This window comes from Canis lupus, chromosome 3 (assembly GCF_011100685.1).
Source record: "Canis lupus familiaris isolate Mischka breed German Shepherd chromosome 3, alternate assembly UU_Cfam_GSD_1.0, whole genome shotgun sequence".
NCBI lineage: Eukaryota > Metazoa > Chordata > Mammalia > Carnivora > Canidae > Canis > Canis lupus.
The window spans coordinates 13,247,962-13,274,832 of record NC_049224.1 but is presented as its reverse complement, the minus strand read 5'-3'; the positions used below and the strand labels follow the sequence as shown (position 1 = coordinate 13,274,832).

General features: G+C 38.7%; 1 protein-coding gene and 1 long non-coding RNA gene across 2 annotated transcripts in view; one reads left to right on the top strand and one right to left on the bottom strand.

Moving 5' to 3' along the window:
- PCSK1 (proprotein convertase subtilisin/kexin type 1) overlaps positions 1-1,993 on the bottom strand; it is a 43,372-nt gene extending 41,379 nt beyond the window's left edge. Inside the window, exon 1 of the mRNA XM_038532292.1 lies at positions 1,570-1,993. Within this exon, the coding sequence (XP_038388220.1) occupies positions 1,570-1,749 (180 nt within the window). The 5' untranslated portion in view covers positions 1,750-1,993. The remainder of the gene's footprint in view (positions 1-1,569) is intronic.
- The window catches only part of LOC111095131, a 94,638-nt gene that overhangs the window by 29,850 nt on the left and 37,917 nt on the right, over positions 1-26,871 (top strand). The gene's annotated exons all lie outside the window — the stretch shown is intronic.

The window sequence follows — 26,871 nt, the reverse complement described above, 5'->3', positions numbered from 1 at the left end:
AATGTTTCCTCCACTGCGCTTTCTCTTTTTTCACTCCTCTCCAATTCTTGTCCCTCTTAAATCCCTCAATCAACAACTAGTGAGATCCAGGTGCAACTTCTATTACACCAATTACATGCAATTCCAGTTATTTGTTACTAAAAATCTCTCCTTTAGCTTCTTGATTCCTTGAAAGTTTCTTTTCCTCCTATTATTCCTCAGCCCCCAAAACAGAGCCTTGGTACAGAACAAAATCTAGGCAAAAGCAAAAAGTCTTGGTCTGCTACTGGGACGCCGTGACCGGCTTTTCTGCTGGGCATTTTAAAGACAATTTGGCTCATAAAATTAGAGAATGAAGCCTCTGGCAAGGAGAGGCGTATTCCCCAAGCGGATTCGATCTATGGAATCGCCAACGCCCACGCCGATTACTCATCCGTGACTTCAGCGGCATCTCTCCAACCACCTCCAGAAAAAAAAAAAAAAAAAAAAAAAAAAAAAAAAAAAAAAAAACGCGCCAAAATGTTTTACAACTCCCTCCTCCCCCGCTTTGAGGCACACTTCCAAGGCAAGGGGCGAGGGCTTGATTCTGAGCCAAGGGAAAGGAAAGCTTAGATTAAAAATCATACCCCCTGGGGTTTCTCCCGGAATCGCACACCTAAGCTGTCACTCTAGTAATGCCTTACCCGCCCCCCCCCCCCCCCCCCCCCACCCCCAACTATCTATTAAACCAGCTCTCCCTAGGACAGGCAAGTTCTTATCAGAAACTGAAACCCTCGCCTTGGGGAAGCTATTAGGCATTTGGCTGAAGGACAGGAAAGAAAGAAAACCTTGCCCCCACAGTCATTTCTGCAGCTTGACCCTTCAGGCGGACTGACCCAGCGAAGTTGGGAAGCTCGGACTTTGCAAGTTCCCCGGGAAGACCCGAGCCTCCCGGCTGAGGTGAGCAGAGTTGGTCCCGCGTGTCTCACCCACCTCTGCTCCCGCCGGCTCCCCAGGCTGCTCCGCGGGCCCCCAGCCTCTGGGTCCCGAGTCCCGGCCTCGGGCGCTCTTCCCATGCCCTGGGCGTGCCCGAAAGGCTGCGGGCGCACATCGCCAAGCCCGTTTGACCCCTTTGCATCAGGACTTGGATCTGATGCTGCCATATTGAAAAAAAAAAAAAAGAAGGAAACAGCCGGCTCCTGACGCAGAGCCCAGCTGAGTCCCAGGGGACAGAGCGCAATGCCTCTCCCGGGGGCGCTCGGTTGGTAAGAGCTGCGTGCATCTCAAGTTCGGTGAACAAGCGTGGAGGGATTTTTTTTTTTTCCTCCCAAACCACGCGGGAATGGATTTAAATGCCAAAGCGGACGACAGCAAGAATAAGCTTTCCCCAGCTGCAGCGGCTTCGTTCTGCCTGGCTGCTTCCAGCCCAAACAATAAATAATGCAAGCCTTCTTTCTCCAAGCGCGCCAGGGGCGAGAGCTGCAGAAGCTCCTGCTCTTCGCCTACTGGGCTCAGGAGAGTGAGACCTGAAGCTCCCACTTGGGAGATCGCGCTTCAGTCCCGCCGGTCCCCGTGGGCCCCAGAAAGTTTCTGGAAAGTGCAAACTCTTACCTGACCCAAAAGGTCATAGCCCAGCTCCTCGGCTATGGCCGAAGCTGCCTCCGGTCCCCCGGGGATCTCTGCCGCCCATTCATTCACAAACTGCCTCTTGGCTTTTACACTGTTCAATGCACACCAAGCGCAAAAGAGAGCGAAAGCAGTACACTGCAGAGTCCAGGCTCTTCGCTCCATGGCTCTCACGCTCGCTTGCACACAAGTCAGAAGGAGATGAGGGAAAAGAAGCAAGAGAAAGAAGCAAGCAAGGAGAAAAGCTAGAAACACTAGCCCTCTTCCCCCTCGGACTCTGGACCACTTCTCGCTCCCGGTGGCTCTGCAAAGAGATAGGAGGCGCGCGAGGAGAGGCTGGGCGGTGGCGAGCGCTCTTTGGTCTCCCGGCTGAGTGGAGCCCCAGCCCTTCCAAGCCGGAATGGAAATGAGTGTTTACACGTCAAATCGACGAAAGCCATCTCTTGACGTCAGATCTACCTGGACTAAGATCTGGATGGTATTCCCGGGGGGGTTGGAGAATCGGCTAAAATAAGCAGGGAAGGATTAGGGAAAGGAAGGAACCGTTTGCTGGGATCAGTTAAGTCTGCTCCCTGACTGTAAATTCTGTAGCCATGAGAAACACCTTCACTTCTCAAAGAGAAGTGCCCCTATTTGATTGTTACTACCAAGAAGCAAAGGCTGGGAGTTACAGTACACTTTGCCTCCCTTCTGTCCGTTTTTTTTTTTTTAATATTTACTTAATTATCTCACGGGTTGGGGGGGGCAGGAAAGGAAGGAGGTGAGTTCTTATAAGAGCCCCGTGGATATCAGCACCTGCTATGAAGAACAGGGGTCTTAAGTCTGAAATCGGACAGAGGTTGGTAGAGCAGAGAGGAGGGAAGCTTCTGTTGACCAGATTCTGATCTAAATTGCCTAAGAACAAAAGCACATCAGGAAGGCATTGTTAGAGCCATACTTTTAAAAATGTATTCTTAACTAACATTTGAAACCACCTTAAAGGGGATTCCTGGGTGCCTCAGTGGTTTAGCGCCCGCCCTCAGCCCAGGGCGTGATCCTGGAGACCCAGGATCGAGTCCCCCGTCGGGCTCCCTGCATGGAGCTTGCTTCTCCCTCTGCCTGTGACTCTGCCTCTCTCTTTCTCGCTCTCTCTGTGTCTCTCATGAATAAATAAATAAAATCTTAAAAAGAAACCACCTTAAAGAAAACAAGTTTAGTTCATCCTCTCCTCAGTTTCTCCACTCAGTAAAACAATATCTAAAATTCTATTCCAGATATTGCAAAGCCTAGTATCACCCCCCCTTTGCTGTGCTTATCAGAAAAATGATTAATCACATAATTTTAATAGAAAGTTATTTTCTTTAACTGTCAACAGTGGGGTCTAGGGACCACACACTGTTGTGTTAACTAAGGGAGAGAAAGAGCAGGTGAACTCTGAACTTAACTATTTTTTCTCAGTAGGGCTCTTCACTTTGGTTTTAAACTGAAGTTGTGCCATTACTTTTCCATAAAATGCTCAGTGTCACTTTGTGGGAGAGTTTTTTTTTTCCCCCATGGAAAGAGAATAAGCGAGAGTCTAAATGCCCCCCCCCCCCGCACCTCTTACCCACCCCCACACGGACCCCAGTAATGAATTCAGTCTGCCTTGGCTGGCTGAGCCTCTCTGGGTCCTAAGGGATTTAACCTGCCTGGCAAAGCCCCGGCGTAGTGTTCAGCACCGCGGAGTGGACAGCGCCCCGCGCGGCGGCGGCCAGGGCGGCCCTTCCTGCTGAGCCTCGACAAATTGAGGTCCTTGTGCAGCTCTCCAGAACCAAGCTGTTTCTCATTTGATCTGTCTTCCCCTCTTTAAATAGAAAAAAAATAGGAAACTGACTGCAGGGGGGAAGTGTGGTTCGGTTCCTGATCGTGACTACTTACCTCAAGCTCCCAGGAGCGTGATGGACTCATCCCAAAAGTAGAATTGTGAAGCGTTAAATGTCTTGTCTGTGAAAGGTTTTTCTTCTCTTCTCTTTTCTTCTCTTCTCTTTTCTTTCCTCTTCTTCTTTTTTTTTTTTTTTTTTTAAGCTCCCAACCACCGGGGGGCGCAGCCTATTATAAGAGAAAGAAGAAAAAGCATAAGGTTGGAAAGAGGGCATATGAGATTGAGGAGAAAGGAAGCGATAAGACTAGGTGGAGGATGAGACTGAGTAGTGCTAATTCTTCATTTGCTTTCATGTTTTCAGAAATGTAGACTAGATTTATAATTTCTTTAAACATAAAGCTTCTTAAAAAATAAATGTCAATGTTAATAAGCCATGTGATCCAGTTAAGTGTATAATAATAGTAATAATGTGTAACTCTCACTTAAGGTGTTGTGGAATGGGCTCGATTAATAGCTCTTCTATCCTATAGATTCACATGTGTGAGTGTTGATGGCTGGGTGAGCTTTCTTTTTTTTCCCCTTCATGTTTCAGCTTGAGTTGTGGCCTCAAGCTCTCAAGCTCTCTAGGATATTTATTCTCACAGCTAACTGTGTGCTGGCAAGGCAAAAGAAACTCCTGGCACATATTTAATAAAGGTAAGTTTGGTTAGAGAAGGAATATATTTGCCTCTTTCTTATTATTCAAGTAAATAGGGTTGGCAGAGTGTAGGGCAATGAGTGTCTCATTAATGAAGCATTTGTGTTAAATGGCGCACTGTACAAACCTGAAGGAAATATTTGATTGATATGCCTCCTAGGATAAACTAAATTCTCATAACAAAAGCAGAATATTGCCATACAAACTATATATATATATATATATATATATATATATATATATATATGTATAATAATCTCAGTAACTTATTTGGAAATTGTCTCAATTTATCTTATGGACCTGATTTGCTACAATTTCTGGGATGCAGAAGAAATGAACGTTTGCCAAAGCAAAAGATGCAAATAGGTATAGAATTCGTCTTTGTCATATCAAGGGCTAGCCCTATTCTGTTATGTGCATAATGGTAATAACCTGCAGGCCCATTAGTGTTGTATTTTATACCATGAATTAAAAGAGCCAATTATCACACTTAAGTTGCTTTGAACAGCATTTGATTCATCTGATTAATTTATATAGAAAACAGGATAATCTAGAAACTAAAGAGAACAGTGTTTCTATTATGAATTATCAAGTGAGTGTTATACCTTTCTTGACTGCTCCCAACTGCTGAGCGATACAGTTAATCATTTATTAAGTTTTCTTGGCAAGTAATAAAAGCAAGGCTAGTATAAGCAGGAAGTAAGAATATACTCAGAGATCTATAAGCACCATATCTCCTAGTCTTAGAAAACAAATTTTTAAAAATTTTTGTTACTGTGACATAAAATATGTACAGTATAGTGCACAAAACCATGTGTGCAATGATTTATGACAAGGTAAACACTATGTAACCATTCAGGTCAAGAAAAAGAACATTGCTAGCCTTTCAGAACCATATCTCAATATTTTCAAGAGGCATATGAGGAGTAAGGAGATAACTTAGGTTTAAGATTTTTAAGTGGTCATGTAAGCTTACTTGTTTCCTTTGAGTAACAGTAACTATATATTAAGAAAAATCTGTAAATAACTAGTCTGTAATTTAAGTAGAAAATATTTGGTAAAAGAACATATTAGAGTAGTGAATCTACCTATTGTAATATTTCTCAACAAAGAAAATATCAGTATTTGTATGGCAAGCTGATGTAAACTGGAAGAAATTTGGGGACATATGTATGGGATTTGAGATCATATGGCAAAAGATTCATCACATTGCCTTTATATGATACAACTTTGATAAGAAAATAAAATACAATATTTAAGGAAAGATATAATATTAAATTCAGATAAATTTAAGTTTAGAAATACAAGTATATTTCCATCGATATAACCTTTTGTCTCAGTTTTTGTGTTTGAAAGCTTATATATCATTGCTAATCAAAAATTTTAAACAATGATCTTTTCAAATTTATTTATAGCTGCTGTCAACACAAAATTTTATTTGCACAAGTAGAGACAAAAAGGGATATGCTTGCAGCAAGTTGCTGAAGTAGATATCAAGGTGATAGACATTCAGCTAGGTTGAGCTCACTGCCTTGAGGCCAGGCCAATGAGTGATAATCATAAATGCTTAAATGCCAATCTAGTTGGATCTTCTTCTCAGGAGCCTAGGATAAAGCTATTTGCTTGGCCTTCCCAATGGTTGAGAAGACAAATATCTAAAGGGACATCTATAATCCCACCATTTGGAAAGCTCTGATCTACAGAAATGGAAGTAAGAGATAATAAAGCAAAGTCTGTACATTGAAAGACTTTGAGGTGGATGAATAATTATGTAGGACTTTGTTGAATAAACTAGGCAAAATTTCAGCTTTAATATTGAATTGAATTATTAAAATTGAAATAAGTGCTATTAATTCCAATTGCTTTTTAATGACCAAATGATTGGTCGTTTCTTATGAAAGTAGATAATTAAATTTGTCTTATACAAGTATTTATTAACAATTTTTCTTTCTTTAGAGCAAGTTCTTTGAACACATGCATTTACTGAGAGAGTTTTGGAGTATTCCTGCTTCTGTTTCCAAGCATGCTCCTGCTTCCTTTATGCTCTCAAACACTGACATTTTCATATGGAAAGTTTAAGATATAACTGCTTTCTAGGTTCCTGAAGTGCATTTTTCTATGAGAATTGTAGACTCTCAGTAGTGAAAAGTGATCTTAAAAGTTATCTAGTTCCTTGATTGTCAGTGTGGTCTACATACCAGTGTGATAGCTGTTACTTGGAGCTTGTTAGAAAGTCAGTCCCTGAGCCCCCATTCCAGAACTACTGATTCAGAATTTGCATTTTTAAAAGTCCCTGGTGATTCATATGCAATTAAAGTTTGAGAAGCATTGATCTAGTTAAGCCCCCCAACCCCCACGTCCCCATATATATAGCATTTCTTGGGAATATTCTTGTCAAGAGTGAGGTAATTTATGGTCTCCCAAAACAGTCCTTTCTTTAGCTTGAATTAGGTCCAGGGTTACAGAGTCCTTCCTTATAATGACATAAATCTTCCCTCATTACGTACTTCCACTCAAGCATGCTATTATTGCCCTAGAGCACCACACTGATAAGTCTCGATCTCTTTTATATATGATAGCTCTTCAGACTTTGAAGATAGGTTATTACATCTCACCTAACATTTTTCTACCCTAGGTTAAACATCCTCAGTCTTTTTAATGATTTTGCATGCTGATTGGTCTTGTCTGGACAGGATCTCTTTGTATATACTTCTAAAAATATGTCATATAAAATGTAATATAGTATTGTTGGCTAAATCCAGTTGATTAGGGCAAGAATTTCACCTCTTTTTGGAAACTATCTTTCTGCCACTATAGCCTAAAATTGAGTTAGCTTAATTTTTTTCTTATTCAACTTAGAGTCCACTAGAATCTCTATTTATAGTCACAGGTGCTATTAAGTCACATTTTCACCCAGACTTGTACAGTTTTTTGTTATCTATGTATATACCGGCAGGGGTCGAAGTGTAAGACTCATTTCAGCCTCTCAAGATATTTTGAATCTTGATCTCATCATCCAATTATTCTCCCTAGCTTTATGCTATATACAAATGTAGTCAGTTTTCCATTGGTGTCTTCATTCAGACTATTAACAAAAAGATTTGCAAAAACAGGACAGAAGACAGAGCCACAAGAAACTTCCCTACAAGTTAACTGACTTAATAATTACTATGCATTAAAAACAGTTACTAATTTACCTTTCTAGTAACTGTTCAAAAGGATAGCAGAAGGACCTTGTCACATGACATGCTGAAGTCTAGATACATAAAGACTATAGGACTAACTTTCGCTAGCATTAGTATGACTTGCTCTATGTCATGCTAGGTGCCACTGATCAATTATTTATTTTGTTAGTAATGAAACTAAAATTTTAATGATTCGTTCTGAAATTAATAGTAGTCCACTGATCGGGTTCATGGAATTTACCTTATTATTCTTGAAACAGAATTTTTGACCATCTCCAGTCTTTCAGTGGTCCTTCTTCTGCTTTCTAATATTCCTCAGTGATGATCTCTGACACTGAGTTCAGGTGCCTCCCTTTTATAGTGAATTTATTCTTTTTTTTTTTTTTTGAATTTATTCTTGAATTGAAATTTACCCATATTGCCCATCTCCTCCTCTTGAATCCGCCCCAGGTAGTACTGGTATAAACAGTATCATCTGATACATAAAAAATTTCATCTATCAAAACAAAAGTCACTTAGTATGAATCAAAATTATTTTGGTTTCAAAAGACAAAGACATACATTCTAATTGAAACTAACTTAAACAAGAAAAAAGAAATTATTGGCTTGCATAATTGAAGCATGAAAAAAAGAGCTGGTCAAGGACACTGTACCCAGAGACTTAAATAGCAATAGCGAGTATCTCTCTCTCTCTTTCCTTCTTCCATTCTCTCTTTCTCTTCCTCACTTCTCAGTTCCTACATCTCGGTAGCTCTCATTTCTCAGGCTCTTCCACATGGTGAATACCTGACTAATGATGTCTCTGGGAACAGGAACTTCCCAATTCCTGAAGAGAAGAGAAAAAGTGTCAATTTCTGCAGTTACGTTTATTCACCACTTTTTTTCTTATGGTGGAGTTCAGGTATCCTTAACTCTATCAAAAGTAGAGGGGGAAACACACACACACACACACACACACACACACACACACAACAGAGGGAACCAAGTGTTTGAAGACAATATTCTCTTAAGTCTGATTTACTCCATTGTTATGGTATTTGCCTGTCTCTGAACATTTGTGTCTGCCTCTCTTTCCCCAGGGCCACATACAGACTCTCCTATACCAGACTTGGCCATACTGTATCCATATCATAGCAAGGAGACAAAGATCAGTGGGTCCAATATCTTAAGCAAACATGAATTAGCCAGATCTGGGTTGTTAAATCCTAGGGAGAAACTAACTGGTGGCAAGAGTTCCTTCCCAGGCTGTGAATTTAGGAAAAAGATGAGCTTGTACGTGGGGGTGTGAAGGATGTTAGCAAGACAAAGAGGTCAATTTAAGGCTATTTACATTCTTCTGACTCTCGAGTCCAGACTAATCAGGGATTTAGGGTGAGGCCACACCTACACAGGGGTAAATGTGGTAATTGGCAGTGGGAAAGCTGGTGGCAAAATGGATTTGAGAAAATGTTTTGTAGGGTATCCTGGCTGGAGATCCACTCTCTCTTCTCCTTGTGCTCTGTTGCTGGACACAGCAGAAGCAGTGGCTTTAATTTTATTTGCAAGGTTAGTTGAGAGTTGACTGGAAAAACTGGCATTTGACAAACTGGGGCCCAAATCTAGATGGGCACTATTTCAAAAAACAGTAAGCACAGAAATGAGAGCAGACCCTAGAGCCAGACTGCCTGGGTTTGAATCCCAGTTCTGCCATTTAGGAGCTGGGGATGTTTGGATGTGTTTTTGATCCTCCTTTGCTTTAGTTTCCTCATTTGTAAAACGGAGCTACAATAATAACTTTCTTGATGCAGTTATTATGTATAACATACCTACAGTATTTTCGAGTACAAATAAATAATAGTTATTTTTACTTAGAAAACAGCACCCTGAAAACATCTGTTTGTTAAAAAAAAAACAAAAAAAAACTGTTTTTCAAATGGAGAGGAGAAGGTTGTAGGGTTGTGAAGGGACATTTGATAGGGAGATGATTTCAGAGCTTAAACCTGCCTAACTCTGGCACCACCTCTCGTCTCTCTCTTTTCCTACTCACTAGTTTCCAGTACACTTCCCTTCCTCTTTTATTTCCTTCTATCATAGTCTTACATATTCTCAGTTCATTTTTTTCATAAGCCTGCTGAGAGAAGCAGGACAGATTTGATTAGCTCCAGTTCACTGAAATGCAGAAGAGTGAGGTAATTTACCCACAGCTCACACAGCCAACTTTGGGTAACAGATCCTTCCTCTTTGAACATTTGGCATTTGATTTCATGGCGGAAGATAAACAGTGACTGAGTTAGAGGTAATGGGAAGACCTAGAGACTTGCTCCTTCTAAACACATTCTGTGAAAATGGCACCTGAAAAAAAAAGAAGACTCAATATGATGAAGTATGCTGGAAATGTATTGTGAGAAAACATGAGTCAGTGTGTCCAACAGTCAACATTAAGAGCGGTCAGCAGACCTCGAGGCACACAAAGAAAATTGACAAAGGGGGGACCTTCTTAAAATATTTACCCCACCACCTTGTCTTCCTGATATTAGAACCAGCCCGTGATTCTATCTGGGTGATTGAACAGTCACACAGTTACTTCATTTTTATTTTCTAACTTTTGTGGGAAGGTTTAGATCTAGCTCACATGAGCCTGATTACAGGAATATAATGATAACAGGCATTTATATGGCTCCTTATACTTTTCACAAAGATTTCACAGCGACTAGGTTCTCACTCTATCATCATTTCTATTCTCATTTCACAGACAAATAACCAAAGTCACAGGCAGGGAGGCCACCCAAGTTTGCATAATTCTTCTGACACAGCTCAAGCTACAACTCTAGTCTGCGTTGCTTCTCTGTCCATTTGCATGGACTAGTTTGATGTGTAATAGTTCGAGCAGTGGAGGGTGTGAGTCCTCTGTTTCTTACTAGCATTGTTAATTAGCATAATTTACTTACCCTGAAGCTTCGGCATCCTCCTCTGCACAGTTGGGAAAATATTGCTGAGTACCGCTTATGAGAACTGAAGGTGACTAACTCATGTAAGTCACTTAGGACAGGGTTGGGTACATGTCACGTTCTCAGTAGAGGTAATTGTCATGATTACTGGTCTGTCTTCTCTTGTTACTTTATTGGCTTTACATCAAAGAGAACTGCCCATGGTCTGAAATTAGTCCCAGAACCACCATGTCCCTGGGTTTATATTATCTCGAAATTTTATTGCCCTTTGTTGCTTTGGAAGGGTGGAAGCTTAAAAGATAAATGGATTCTATTGGATAGCATCCCTGACATTAGTACCTAGCTTATGGTCAGCCAATAATTATCAGCTTATAATGCATAAAAGTCACCTGGGGAGTTTGTTTAAAATGCACCCCTCTTTCCATAATGATTTTGGGTTGATGTCGGGCCTAAGAATCTGCAGACTTTAGCAAATACCCTGAGAGGTCATGAGAAACTTGTGAAAGGCTCTGAACTGGTGTTGCCTGCCCCCCTCTTCTGTTGTGGAGTGTAGCATAACAGTCTCGAAGGAGGGAGGGGGCCGGGCGGGTTTATGTGAGGGCTGGAGGGCTTGCGTCGTGCGTTTCTTCGTCTCGTCTTTCTTTCTTTCTTTCTTCTTTCTTTCTTCTTTCTTTTTCTTTCTTTTTTCTTTCTTTCTTTCTTTCTTTCTTTCTTTCTTTCTTTCTTTCTTTCTTTCTTTTCTTCTTTCCATTTGAAATAGACTGCCTGAGGTTATTTTCCACTATTAGGCTAGCTCTATTATTATCTCTTTAGAGAAAATGCCACTGAACCTGGGGAAAAATACAGAGTAATTACTCAAAGGAAAAATATATATATAACTTCCCTGGAACCAATTAGAAAGACAATCATTAGGTTGAAGTGATCATTTGCTCACACTTCACTGTAGGGCTCCAGCCCTCTCACAAGGAAGAAAATATCCATGTTTGTTTCTAGAGCTTATTAATGTTAGACCCGAAGATAATGCCCTGACCATAAGTTTTAAAGCCTTTCCTATAAAGATGCATAGCTAGATTTAGGATCATTATTCATGCAATTCAACAGAAATCTTACATATATAGATCTTTAGCTTTACATCAGGCACCCCAAGAAAGACATTATCAGTTCCCACATCCTACCCCAACCCCCACCTAATTGTACTTAAGTGCTAGGGAAGTAGGGAAGAGGGCCAAGTGTCATATATGAAACCATTTTAACAGAGTATGGTCACCCATTTGGGCATTACATCTGTAAGTTCCAAAAAAAAGTAGATATTTGACAGTAACCAGCTTTTAATGAAATATACATAGCCATTCCAAAGCACAAGCTTCCAAGTGTTTTTTTAGCTTCCATTATAGATTCAATTATCAATGGTTGTCAATTCTTACTGCTCTCTGCACCCCTCTGCAAGGTATAGACATTGATTAAGACTACACAGGTGCCCCCTAGGATTTCTTCCTAATTGCCTCAGTTCTCCATTTTATTTTGCTAGAATATACTTGATCTTGTCAAAATACTCTCAGCACCTAATATACAGAACCTCACAGACATTCCAGATGAATCTTAACAATATAAGAAATGAAGGTAAAAAAAAGTTAAGTCTCTTGGTTAATAATTTCTCTTGGCTGAATCACAGCAGTCATAGGAGAAGCCAGAGGAATTGTGAATTTATTCACTATCGCTCCCCCAACCTTTTCAGAAACTTGTAAAGACTAGGGGGTTGGGGGGGGGGTTACATAAAGAGGATATATTTTGTACTGGTCTGCTTTTCTGGCTTAGGCCTTTTCAGTTCTCATCAAAAATAGGTGCATTGAGGTCATGATTTGCCAATAAGCCTTATGTAACAGATTTTTTTTTTAATTTTGCTGTTGTCAGGCATAAAATTTGTTTAATTTAGAAAGATTGTTAATAGAGTTCTAGTACTTGCTTTTCTGTATTTTTAAGACCTTTTAGAAATTAAGTTTTTTTCTGATCTTATCTCATGCTACAAAACCTGTTGGATTATGTAATTAAAATTTTTTTCTTTCTAATATTGTTCATCAAATCATTGTCTATAATACTTAAAAATTCTCTTTTCATTCTCATATACAGTTCTTTTTCTTTTGCAGTTATTTCTGGGAAATTTTGTTTAATTTATATTCCATTCTTTCCTGACTTTTTCATTTTCATTTTTGCCATCATACTGTTTATTCCCAAGAAGTCTTTTTGTTTGTTTTAGAAATGTTCTTTTGTATTTGTATTATGGATGCAATATTTTTTCCATGTCTTTGCGAATATTCATACCAGGTTTTTTTTTTTGGGGGGGTTGTCTTGTTTTGGGGTTTTTGTTTTGTTTTGAAGTTTTCCTGTTTGATTTCAGCTCCCTCTATCATAACAAAGTCATTCCTCTGATCTCTGGTGATCTTTGGTTGCTGGGCCTTGTTTAAGAATAAGGTAAGCTTAGGCCAAATAGAAATTGTGATAATTTCGGGGCATTTGGGTGGCTCAGTTGGTTAAGCGTCTGCCTTTAGATCAGGTCCTAGGATCAGGTTCCCTACTCAGTGGGGAGTCTGCTTCTCTCTCTCCCTCTGCCCTTTGCCCCACCCTGCTCGTGCTGTTTCTCTCTCTCAAATAAATAAATAAAGTCTTCAAAAAAAAAAGTTGTGATTATTTTCATGAGAACTGACAATGGCAAGCTTTGCTGTAGAATAGTCTAGCCAAATAATTGAATTGAGAAAATTTGGAAGTCATAGTCTTTAATTATTTCCTCATGGGTCAGTCAGGTTCTATAGAGACTTGAAAATCTTCCATCTGAAGGGAGAGGAATTGGCTGCCAGGGAAAAAAAACCATGGAGAACTCAGGATTCATTATACCTCACTTAGTTCCATATGAAACCTCCACCTTTAGCTGTGCCTGTGAATCCCTGTTTCGCTTTCTTTGGGGGGGGGGGGTGTGGAGACCTTCTATCTTTGGCTGGGGTAACGAGTTATTGGTTTCCTGGCAGTGGAGACTGATGAGGTAGGGGTCTGGTTGCTTCTAAAACAGACTTTCAAGTAATCCTTTTCATTTTAGTATCTTCTTTTGTTCCAGCTTCCAACTTAGACTGTTATAAATTGTTAAGTATAATCTATGTAATCACAAAGCAAAAACCTATGGTAAAAACACAAAAGATAAGGAGAAAGGAATATAAACATATCACTAAAGAAAGTCATTAAAGCACAGGAGACGAGAGCAAGAGAAAAAGAAAAGAACAGAGGAACTACAAAAACAGCCAGTAAACAGTTAACAAAATGGCAGTAAGTGCATATCTATCATTAGTTACTTTAAATGTAAATGGGAGTAAATTCTCCAATCAAAAGGCATAAAGTGGGTGAATGGATTAAAAAAATCCATCTTTTTTTTTTTTTGAGAATTATTTATTTATTCATCAAAGACATAGGGAGAGATGCAGAAACATAGGCAGAGGGAGAAGCAGGCTCCCTAAGGGGAGCCTGATGTGGGACTCGATCCGCATCCTGGGATCACGCGCTGAGCCCAAGGCAGATGATAAACTGCTGAGCTACCCAGGCATCCCAAAAGATCCATCTATATGCTGCCTATAAGAGACTTGATTCAGATATAAGGACACATACAGACTGAAAGTAAAGGGATGGGAAAAGATATTCCATGCAGAAGGAAGAAGAAAGCTGGAGTAACTATACACACAAAATAGACTTTAAAGCAGAGATCGGAAAAAGAGACAAAGATGGATGTTACATAATAATAAAGAGGTCAGTCCAACAAAAGGCTGTAACATTTGTAAATATTTATGCATCCAACATAGGAAGACCTAAATATATAAAACAATATTAACAGATTTAGGAGAAATAAACCGAATAATAGTAGAGGATTTTAATATCCCACTTGTATCAATAGATAGATTATCCAGACAGAAATCAACAAGGAGACATCAGCCTGAAATGACACATTAGACCAGATGGACTTACTAGATATATGCAGAACATTGCATCCAAAAACAACAGAATACACATTCTTCTCAAGTGCACATGAAAGATTTTTCAGGGTAGATCATTTTTTAGGCCACAAAACAAATCTCAATAAATTTAAGAGGACTGAAATCATATCAAGCATTTTTTTTACCACAATTGTATGAAATTAGAAAATAACTATATGGGGGCACCTGGGTGATTTAGTTAATTGGGCAATTGCCTCTGGATTTCAGCTCAGATCATGATCTCAGGGTCATGAGATTGAACCCTACATTGTTCTCTTTACTCAGTGTGGAGCCTCCTTGAGAGTCTCTCTCTCCCTCTCCCTCTGGTCCTTCCATGCTTGCTCCTGCATGCTCTCACTCTCTCTAAAAATAAGTAAATAAATAAAATCCTTAAAAAAAAAAAAAAGAATTAATTACATGAACAAAACTGGAAAATTCACAAATACGTGGAGATTAAACAAAATGTTACTAAAAAAACCAGTGAGTCAAAGAAGAAACCAAAAGAAATAAAAAATACCTTGATGGAAATATACCAAAATTTGTGGGATGCAGGGAAATGTAGTTCTAAAAGGGAAGTTTGTGGTAATAAATGCCTACCTGAAGAAATAACAAAAGTCGCAAATAACAACCTAACTTTATAGCTTAAGGAACTAGAAAAAGAAAAAACAAAGTTCAAAGTAAGTAGAAGGAAGGAAATAAAAAAATCCAAGTGGAAATAAATGAAATAGAGACAAAAAAAAAAAAAAAACTCAATGAAACTAATAGCTGGCTCTTTGCAAAAATAAATGAAATTGATAATCAGACTGATCAAAAGAAATCAGTCAGACTGATCAAAAGAAAAACTCCAATAAATTAAGTCAGAAATAAAAGGGGAGATGTTACAACTGACACAACAAAAATACAGAAGATCATAATACTACTATGAACAATTACATGCCAACAAATTGAATAACCTAGAAGAAATGGATACATTCCTGGAAACATACAATCTTCTAAGACCAAATCATAACAGAATACACCATCTGGACAGACTAATTACTAGTAAGGAGATTGAACCAGTAATCAAAAATAACCTGACAAAAAAAGTCCAGGGCCAGATGACTTCACTGGTCAATTCTACAAAACATTCAAAGAATGATTAATACCAGTCTTTCTTATACTCTTCCAAACAGTAGAATAGAAGGGAACTCTTTCAAAGTCATTTTAGGAGATCAACATGATCTTGATACCAAAATCAGATAAGGATATCATAAGAAAGTGATAGGTGAATATCCATGCAAAAGTCCTCAACAGAATATTAGCAAATCAAATTTAACAATACATGAAAAAGATTATATACCATGATCAAGTGGGATTTATTCCAATGATGCCATATTAACATTAAGAATAAAAATCATATGATCATCTCAATAGATGCAGAAAAAGCATTTGACAGAATTCAGCATTCATTTATGATAAAATCTCTAAACAAAGTGGATATAGAGGGAAGGTACCTCAACATGAGAAAAAAGCCATATATGACAAATCCATAGCTAATATTATTCTCAATGGGGAAAGGTTAAAGCCTTTCCTCTAAGATCGGGAACAACACAAGAATACCCACTCTCACAACTTTAATTCAACATGATTTTGGAAGTTCTAGCCAGAGGAATTAGGCAGAAGGGAGAGAGAGAGAGAGAGAGAGAGAGAGCGAGAGCGAGAGAGAGAGAGAGAGAGAGCATTCTTTTGGAAAGGAAGAAGTTAAACTATTACTACTTGCAGAAATTACTTATAATAATGGAAAGCCCTAAAGACTCTATCAAAAAACTATTAGGATTAATATACGAATCCAGTAAAGTTGATACAAAATCAACACACAAAAATCTGTTGCATTTGTATATACCAATAATGAACTATTAGAGTAATAAAAAAATTCCATTTATAATTGTGTCAAAAAATATTTTAAGAATAAGTTTAACCAAGGAGATGAAAAACTTGTCTATTGAAAACTACAAGACATCAATGAATAAAATTGAAGAAGACCTAAATACATGGAAAGATACTCCATGCTCGTGGATTGAATCAATATTGTTAAAATATCCCTACTACCGAAAGCAATCTACAGATTCAATGTAATCTTTATCAAATTTCCAATGTAATTTTTCAAGGAAATTGAAGAATCCAAAAATTTGTATGGCACTATCAAAAAAATCCAAATAACCGTAGCAATCTTGATAAAGAAAAACAGCGCTAGAGGCATCACACATCTTGACTTCACACCATATTACAAAGCTATAGTAGTTAAAACGCTATGGTATTGAAATAAAAACAGAAACAAAGATTAGTGGAACAGAATAGAGACCACAGGAGTAAACCCATACATATATGGTCAATTAACTTACAACCTAGAAGTCAAGAATACACAATGGAGAAAGGACAATCTCTTTAATAAATGATGTTTGGAAAACTGAATGGCCACATCCAAAAGAATGAAACTTGACCACTGTCTTATACTATACATAGAAATTAATCAAAATGAATTAAAGACTTACCCCTTCTACCTATAAAATTTTCATTTTATATTCTTCATCAGCACTCTTTTCTATCTATTAGATGAGATGCTGCTTGATTCATGAATTATTGAATAAATCCAATACCATCTTTTAAAAAATAAAGGATTAAGGACATGAATGTAAAACCTGAGACTTTAAAATTCCTAGATAAAGACATAGGCAATCAGCTCCTTGACATAGATCTTAGTGAAGATATTTTGAATCTGACACCGAAAGCAAAAGCAGCATAAACAAAAATAAATAAGTGGGACTACATCATACTAAAAAGCTTCTGCATAGCCAAAGAAAACCATTAACAAAATAAAAAAGGCAATCTGCAAAATGGGAGAAGATATTTGCAAATCATATATCTGATAAATGGCTTATAGCCAAAATATGTAAAGAACTAATACAATTCAATAACAAAACCAAACAACGACAGCAAAAACCAATCTGATTAAAAAACAGGCAGAGGATCTAAAAAGACATTTTGTAAAAAATTTAAATTAAAAGGACATTTTTCCAAAGAAGACATATATATGAACACTTGCTTGACATAATAATCATCAGGGAAATGTAAATCAAAACCACAATGAGAGATTGCCTCATACCTGTTAGAATGGCTGTTATCAAATTGAGAAGAAATAACAAGTGTTGGCAGTAATGTGGAAAAAAGGGAACCCTCATGCACACTGTTCATTGGAATCTATATTGATGCAACCGTTGTGAAAATTTCCTCAAAAAATTAAATATAGAACCATATGATCTAGTAATTCCACTTCTGGATATTTATCCAAAGAAAATGAAAATACGAACTTGAAAATCTATATGCATCCCCATGTTTATTGTGGTATTATTTACAATAGCATTATGTACAATTATTTACAATTTACAATATTGTAATACTGAGCCCAATAGTCTAAGTGCCCACCAGTGGATGAATGGATAAAGAAATTGTGGTATGTCTACATTAGAATATTATTTAGCCATAAAAAAGAATGAAATCATGCCATTTGTGGCAACATGGATGAAGCTTGAGCGTGTTATGCTAAGTGAAATAAGTCAGAGACGAGTACTGTATGATCTCTCTTATACATGGAATCTACAAAATAAACAGCACATAGATACAGAGAACAGTAGGAGTTCAGGGTGGGAGAAATATGTGAAAGGAGTAAAAAGGAAAAATTAATAAATAAAGATGTTGCATTACTAATCAACAACAACAAAACAAAGAGAGTTTCACCCTGGCTCAAATGGTTTGTCACATGTAAAAGCAATTGATTTTCAGTTGTGTAAGAACCCATATATTATCTATCTTGGGGGAAAAAAGTGAGAATAGAGCCTGGCTCATCCACTATTGGGACCGTATAAAACAAGTGTGGTCAGATACATGAGGAGTAGGTACATTTATAATAATTGATCAGGGGCCTGAGGTGGATACGGAGGGGAGGCAAGTAGAACAGTTTCGGTTCCATGTGTGGTCCCTTGAGTCTGCGGTGACCTCAGCACCTGTCTGGCTACCTGTTCCCTTTGCAACCTGACTCTTCTGTTGGGCTCTTCACTCACATTGCTGCTTCTCCCTCATTAGCAGAAACTGGCTTTCTTTTAAAGCTATTCTTTAAAATTAAAATTCTCTTTTCTTAGGTCTGCTAAACTATTTGCTTTTCTGCTTCCACAAATTTCTCGCTCTTGCTTCCACTTCTATTCTGTTTTTGAGTTTATGCTTTTAAGAAATCTCTTTATTGTAGTTTTTGAGAGCTTTTGGGAGGGATTAAGTGTCAGCACATATATTTAATCTGCTCACTTTACTTGGAAGTTTGACAGCCAAACAAGTAGACACAATCTAAATGACCCCCGATATTTGGTTGGTTAAATAAACCACAAGGCAGTCATATAATAGAAAACTTTTCAATCATTAGAAGTGATGCCAATGAATATTGTTATTGACATGGAAACATTGATTTCCATGTGGAAAGTGACAGGTTAATAAACATTAATCACAGTGGCTAACAGAGCACTTTTTCTGTCCTCATCATTCTGCTAAGGACTGTAATAGAGTTTTCCATATATTCTCTCTCTCTCACACACACAAAATTCTGTAAGGAAGCTACTATTTTATCCATTTTATAGATGAGGAAACTGAGGCTCAGAGAGATTAAGAAATTTCCTCAAGGTCACAATGTCTTTGGTCTTGATTTGAGGAAACTAAAATTGGGTTCAAAAAGGACAGAAATAGAACTTATAGGCACCAATAATTTCTATTCACAAGCTATCTCATACATCAAAACAGTATGAGAACAAATATTGACAAGGATGCCTCTGATCAAGCTTAGCCTCCGGTGCTCCTCCTCTTCCCCCAGGAACAACACAGTGGTCAGCAGCTTAAGAAGGTGAGAAATCTGACAAGTCTGAGAGGCTCAGGGCAAAGAGTGGTCAGGCTTGTTTTCTTTCCTGGTTTTCAAGCTGATTCATAGCCCAGAAACATCTCTTTCCATCATGTAACGTAAAAATTCTGTAAATTAGTAATCCTGTGGTCTGGCTGTGGTCTGGCTTTGTCCAGGTTCTGGATCCAGAGATGCTTTTTGCGAAACACTTATGCGATTTACTTTATTCTACACCTAAATTATGGGAATCTTCCATTTATGTGTGTTTAGTGGCTCTCCACAAGCAGGCTGGCCACAGCCTATTTTACAAAATTAATAGGCAAAATTTATAGTGTATGATTTAATTTCTGTAAAATAAAAAGTGAATATCCATAACCCATATGAAATTCTCTTCTTTGAAATCCCAAGGAACATGTCACTAGTTCTCCTTGGGGGTTGCATTAGGGTACTAGAGACAGTATTAGCAGTTTCCTCATTCCTGGGGATTGTTCTCTCTAGTCTTGAGCTCCACAATGTACACATTTACCAATGTCCACTGAGGAAGGAAACTCTTCCCTTCCTCTTTTAAGTAACCCTGGCCACTGGTCCCTAGACTGAATATACATATGGATTTCTGGTAGTTAATTCAAAATATACAGAGTAAGGTTAGTGGAGGATTGAAAAACAGGCTGCATGTAGGTGTATATAGTTGCCTTGTCTGCTTGCCCTGCAGAAGAGAACTGGCTGCCTTGCCCAGACGAGACATGGCTCCCTTTTGAATTCTCATTAGACTTCCAAAGGCTTTGCTTTCAACTGTTTCTATTTCTTCAGCCTCACCTCCTTTTCTCTCTACCTCTTACAGTCTACTCCTCTTGTAAACTCCATCTCCTCACCTGAAGTTCCACTCTTCTCTCCATTTTGGGAACATTCATCTTCTTGCTCTGAAATCCTCCCATTCCCATTTCAGTCTTTGTCTTATAAATTTCCTCAAGCTCCTGACTTTTTTTTTGCAGGTCTCAGGCAATCTCTTCTCTGCCTTTTTTGATACTGGGTTCTAGGAAAGATGGGCCCACGTCCCATTGCTGTGTGTGAAGCTAGGGTAGGGGGTAAGAGTTGCTGGGATTGTATTTGGAATTGCAGAATAATTTTAAGTATCCAGAAGGACATCATAGAACTGCTAGGATTACCTTCCTGCCAAAATCTCTCATTGAATCTCCATAAGAAACCTATCTTCCTCTTGTTAACTTGATTTTTAAAAAAATATTTTATTTTTTATTTATTCGTGAGAGACACAGAGAGGGAGAGAGAGAGGCAGAGACACAGGCAGAGGGAGAGGCAGGCTCCATGCAGGGAGCCCGACGTGGGACTCGATCCCGGGACCCCAGGATCACACCCTGGGCTGAAGGCGGCGCTACACTGCTGAGCCACCTGGGCTGCCCTGTTAACTTGATTTTATTATGGTACCAGAACTGTCTGCTTATTGACTGTAGGTTACGTTACAAACTGCTCCATCATTAATCTGAATTTGAAGGGTACCATGGCCAGTTGCTTCTCTATAATTTCTGGGCTTGCCTCTGCATTTGAAAAAAAATGAGGGACTGTGTAGACACATCACTCTTATGAATGTGGCAGGATGAAATTTTGAGATACTCATTTCCTCTCCAACTTAGTCTGTAACAAGCATTGTTTCAAAGAGTGTAGGATTTTATACCAAGAACACAACACACACAAATCAACAGTCAGTGCTCAACATTGGAATCTTTAGAAATAAAGTTTAGGGGGTCCTGGATGGTTCACTTGGTGGAATGTGCAACTCTTGATCTCAAAGTCTGATTTCAAGACCCATGTTGGACATAGAGATTACTTAAAAAATAAAAAAGAAATTAATAAAATAAAATTTAAACCTCACTGCAGAGAAGGTAATCAGTGAAGTCAAGGGTATTGAAATTCAAGATTCAGAGTTTTTGGGTCTGTTTGTTTTTGTTTTTGTTTTTTTTATCTTCAGGAGTCCAAGCCCCAAAGGAAGTCAGGCATGAAATTTGTACTATAAACAGTAGAATAGAAAGAGAATAGATAGAGAGTCACAGTGCCTTATTCTGGAGACCAGGTGAAGTTTGCCTTGACTAGGAGGGGACAGGTCACTCTGAAGAAAGAGCAACAGTAAGATACGGACATGGGACTTCACCTCCTGTCCCCATCAGACTAACAACTAGGAGAGAGAATGGGTGACTGAGATTTCCGTCATTTTGGCGACTTAAGAGTAGAGTCAACATTCTAAATACTTAACAGCCAGAATAGCACAAATATTGGCCAATTAGAAGAGATACCCGGGGATCCCTGGGTGGCTCAATGGTTGAGCATCTGCCTTTGGCCCGAGGCGCAATTCTGGAGTCCCAGGATCGAGTCCCACGTCGGGCTCCCTGAGTGGAGCCTGCTTCTCCCTCTGCCTGTATCTCTGCCTCCCTCTCTCTCTCTGTCAATCATGAATGGATAAATAAAATCTTAAAAAAAAAAAAAAAAGAAGAGTTACCCAATCAATCCAAATGATCATTTTGGTGCCTGTTGGCTGAATAACAGACCTGGACAGAGACCTGGACGGACCTGGGTATTACTGAGAATAATGCCTAGTTCCCATTTGAGAATTCAGGGTGATGGCACCCTTGTACATGTGTTTCACAGGACAGTGGTGAGGGAAGAATTAAATAAAATGAGCCAAGGAATAAGAAAACATGATACACCCCTGAGTTTCTCTCAGACTTCTGAAAGTGTGCAGCCCCAAGGGGGTTAGAAATAGTTGAGAGCACCAGTGGACTCTGAGAAGCTTGAACCCCTGTTAGGATCTCAGCGGTGGAGGTAGCAGACAGAAGGACCAGCTTCCAATGGGTAGATGAGACAATTTAAATAGCAGCTGATGCCAGCAGAGAGCAAAGAATGCCTATTGACCATGTACACTCAGTACACACGGACACCCCCCCCCCCACAGACCTGCACAAGCCCTCTTTGGAATTTAAATGAGATTTAGGGAAGAAAATGGAGAAGGGTAGTATCTTAAAAACTGCCTGAGTTTGAAATTAAAATAATGGAGCCTTAATTTTACTGAGTTTACTTGGGAAAATGTGATCAAATTTTTCTGCTTTTAGAAGGAAATGTGGATTTATGATAGAAAATTACATTATTTTTTGTTAAATAAAGCTGTATTTTACCTATTAGGTGCCTACTCAGGGGCGTGTGTGTGTGTGCATGTATGTGTGTGTGTGCACATGTATGTAAAACCTGGGTGTGAGTTGAGGAGTCCCATCCTTTGAGATTCTAATTAAAGTGGCTCAAATGCTGTCCTTTGGGTGGTAGATCCCATATCCTTTCCAATCTCTCCCAAAAAGATTCAACAAGAAGTTGAACCCTGCTCTACGAGAGCAGCACATTCCTGCATCATTGGTTTTTGAATATTTTAAGCAGTAAAGATTTTGTTCTGGATGGAACACTCATATATTAAAAAAGATTAAAAACCCCAAACAACCCAGGGCCATTCTGACTGTGCAGAGGTGCAGGGCCAGGGATCAGCCCAGAGCATCTCTCTGAATATTTTCATGGAATAAGAGTGCCTTAATAAAGAAAGCCATTTTTAAAACTATTGCTCTACTTACTGCGACACTGGGTGTGTAGACTATAAATCTTAAAGGCCTAAGTTTAACTCCAAATGGAACAGGAGAATTTGTGCACAAAATGTCTCTGTAATTATTTCTCTTGGGAAGAAAAAAGAAAAAAAAATTATTTCTCTTGGGCTTTTGATTGTATCTGGTTCCTTGCCTTAGTAGATTTAAAGAAAGACAAGCAAATAACCAAATATTTTACTCTGGCATATGCAGACCTGACAGCTGTGCAAAAAGCAACTGCCTATGTTTCATTCATTCAACAAACATTTATTATGCTTTAATCAAGTACCAAGCACTGTGCTAGCTGGAATGCAAACTGGTTCCCTGTCCTCTATTGACCGTGACATCTTTACATGAATTCTTAGAACTATAGGTTCTTCTGCTGCTTTGATACCTTTTCACATCAGAACAAGCTGTGAATGTTTGGATGTGCTTCTCTAAGTGTGCAAACTCTTGAAGTTCTGGTGGATTCAGTCCCCTCCAGCAGGATCAACCCAGAAACTCTCAATATCTAGAGCCTGCCCCAGTTACTACATTCACATGAAGGAGAACTCTGGTCTAAGACACAGGGACACAAAGGTCACATCACTGATCAGAAAAGGTGGGCCAGCAGAGGCCTTCATAGACTTTCTCTTTGCTGCTTAACCGAATCATCTACCACTTACAAAATGCAACTATTCCTTAGACGTAGGCCCTTTAGATAAACAGTGAAAAAAATGGTACCTTTAAAAATGTCTAAAGTCTGATTTGTAGCAAGTTGTGTACATAGGTAGATCAACTACCTCTGCTTGCTGGGCTTGTCCGGAACAACCCTCCTCCGTCTATCCCTGTTCCTTCTCCTCCAAGACAACCCTTTCTACGTTCTCAGCTTTTAGGATTTTTTCCTTCATTTTATTTCCATATCTCTGAAGAATATTTTCTTTTTTCTTGATGTTTTTCAGTTTTAAGAATTATCCGCCCTAAAATGTCTAACTCTCTAACTACCGTTGTACTCTAGCCATGCGCAGAACGATTAGGTCATGATCCTATTTCAACATACACTCACAATCAGTCTCCGTGGATGGACTAAGTAAAGTCTTTTCACACCTGACATGTGTTGTCCACCATGATCATCTTTCCCTTCTTCTGCACTTTGTCATGTGTTTTCTTTGCTTAACTTTTTATGTGTTTATCACCATTTCATCTCTAATTTCTCCTCTTGCTATGTTTAAATACACCAACTAATCCATTAGTCTTATCTTCCTGGGTACATTCCCCCCTAAGCCTCTGGCCTGGCCCGTCTGGACAGGATATTGTGCTTCATGCCTGGTGCACCTTAGTGTACCTTCATCATTATCAGGGATTCTCCTCACCACCCTCTTGAGTTGGAACCAATTTTCTGGATCCTAAATTTTCTGCCCTCTTGTTCTTATAGAATATTTCTTTTAATAGAGTTTTGAAAATGGGTATATATCTACAAATGCCTTCAATCTACTCTCACATTTGACTGAGAATTTAGTTCCATGTATAATTACCTTTGGAAAAAATTTCTCTTGGAATATTGTAAACGTTGCTCTATTGTCTTTCTATTGTCAGCCGTCTTGTTAAGATGCTCAAAGTTACTATGATTCCTCTTTATTTTCTTTGTGGAGGTCTTAAATTTCTTTTTTTTTTTTTTTTTTAAGATTTTATTTATTTACTCATGAGAGACACAGAGAGAAAGAGAGGCAGAGACACAGGCAGAGGGAGAAGCAGGCTCCATGCGGGGAGCCCGACGTGGGACTTGATCCCAGGACTCCAGGATCAGGCCTTGGGCCAAAGGCGGCGCTAAACCGCTGAGCCACCTGGGATGCCCCTGCCTTTTAAAAAAAAAAAAAAAAAGATTTATTTATTTATTCATGAGAGATACAGAGAGAGAGAGAGGCAAAGATATAGGCAGAGGGAGAAGCAGGCTCGCTGCAGGGAGCCCACAGGACTTAATCCAGGATCCTGGGATCACACCCTGAACAGAAGGCAGATGCTCAACACTGAGCCACCCAGGTGTCCCTTAAATTTCCTTTTTAAAATTATCCCCAGTATTCTAAAATTTCATAATGATGTACCTCAGTACAGGCCTATTTTCACCCATTGTGCTGGATATTCAGTGTATCTTTGAATGTGGAAACTCATGTCCTTCAGGAAATCTGAAGGATAGCCTAGAAATGCATTTCCTTGCCTTTAATATTATTTGCTCTCTTTTCCTGAGACTTCTGTTACTTAGATCTGGACCTCCTGGACTGGTCATTCTTATGGGCAGGGATTATTTTATACTCATATTTTTTTCTCCAAAAGATCATATAGAAATACCAACTTAGAATGGCTTTACATTAAGTTCTTATAAAAATTTTCATTTTATTTTTTTAAAAGATTTTATTTATTTATTCATGAGAGACAGAGAGAAGCAGAGACATAGGCAGAGGGAGAGGCAGGCTCCACGCAGGGAGCCCGACATGGGACTCGATCCCAGGACCCCAGGATCATGCCTTGGGCCGAAGGCAAACGCCCAACCGCTGAGCCACCCAGGCGTCCCAAGTTCTTATAAAAAATTTTAATGTTTATTCTTATTAAAGTATAATGAATATACAGTGTTATATTAGTTTCAGGGGCAAAATTTGGTTCAATAATTTTATATATTACTCAGTGCTCATCACGAGTGTACTCTTAATCCCCTTTATCTATTTTACTCATCCTCCCACCCACCTCATATTCATATTTTTATCTCTTTGAATCCCAGATATCTTATCCTTAGCATTTACTCAGTCAATAATGTTGAATCAGACTAAACTGGGTGAATTCACATTAAGAAAATCCTCTCCTGGGATGCCCTTCTATACCAGGTTCATTTACTGACAGTCTCCCCATTCTCTAAAATTTGACCTATGTCCTCTCCCCTGATCCTTCCAGTGTTTCCCTTCATTACTCTAGTGCATCTATCACTTACCTCTTTGGTATTTATTTAATTGATTATATGAACTCTATGTAATTTTATTTTATTTTAATTTTTTAAAGATTTTATCTCTTTATTTGGAAGAGAGAGAAAGAAAAAACACGGAGAAGGGGGAGGGACAGAGAGGGAAGCAGACTCCCTGCTGAGCAGCCATTCCAGGACCCTGGATCATGACTTGAGCCAAAGGCAGAAGCTTTAACTGATTGAGCCATCCAAGCTCCCCCCTATGTAATTTTGAACTGTAAACTTCTGGAAGGTAGGGATTTAGTCACAAGCATCTTTGTCTACTACCTACCACCCACATATTATCTCCAATAATCTAACCCAATGCTTACCACTACCTAATTCTTAATAAAAGTCTGTTGAATGAATTAACGAAAGTAAGGAAATTGATGTCTTCTTAAAAATCCTGTCACAGAAATTCCAAGTAGCTCAGGAGTGACTTCAGCTAATGGGCAAATGTGACCCTCAAGAGTTATAAAGAAAAAAAAGCAACCTGTTTATTTCAGCTCGGGAAGAATGAATACAGAAAAATAGGCCTACAAGGCATGATGAAAATAGGTCCCCAAAGACATTGTTTCTGAATCTCAAAACACAGCAGAAACAGCTATTTAAAAATGCCATCTGAATACTTACTTTTCTGTTAGTTTTCCCTGCAATGTATATATACAAATCCAATTTTGAATCCTATTGGCATTGACTCAAGCAGAGTTATTGTATTTAAGGAAAATTTATAAGCAATTGTCCAACAAAATTATTTTCCAGATTGTTTTTGCCACTACCTATGTGTGATGAAGCTTAACAGAGTACTTCTAAAGAGGACTGTAAGTAAAGGAAACTGTGAATTGTAATTCTACTTCAGGGAATAAAATTTCTTTATGAAATCAAGAGTGGAACAATATGAAAAGGAAAATGATCCTGGGTACATCAGAATAATGCACCAGTGTAGCTACGGAGGTATTTTGAGCATTACCACTATAAAGCGCTGTTGGAGGAGACTCATGTGTGGTTTTTACTATTAACCATGACAGTCCGGGCAGTGTTTTAGCTAAAGTCTGCATGTGCAATTGTTTCCAAAGTGTACATGGGATATGATTCATTGACCTTTCAGGTAAT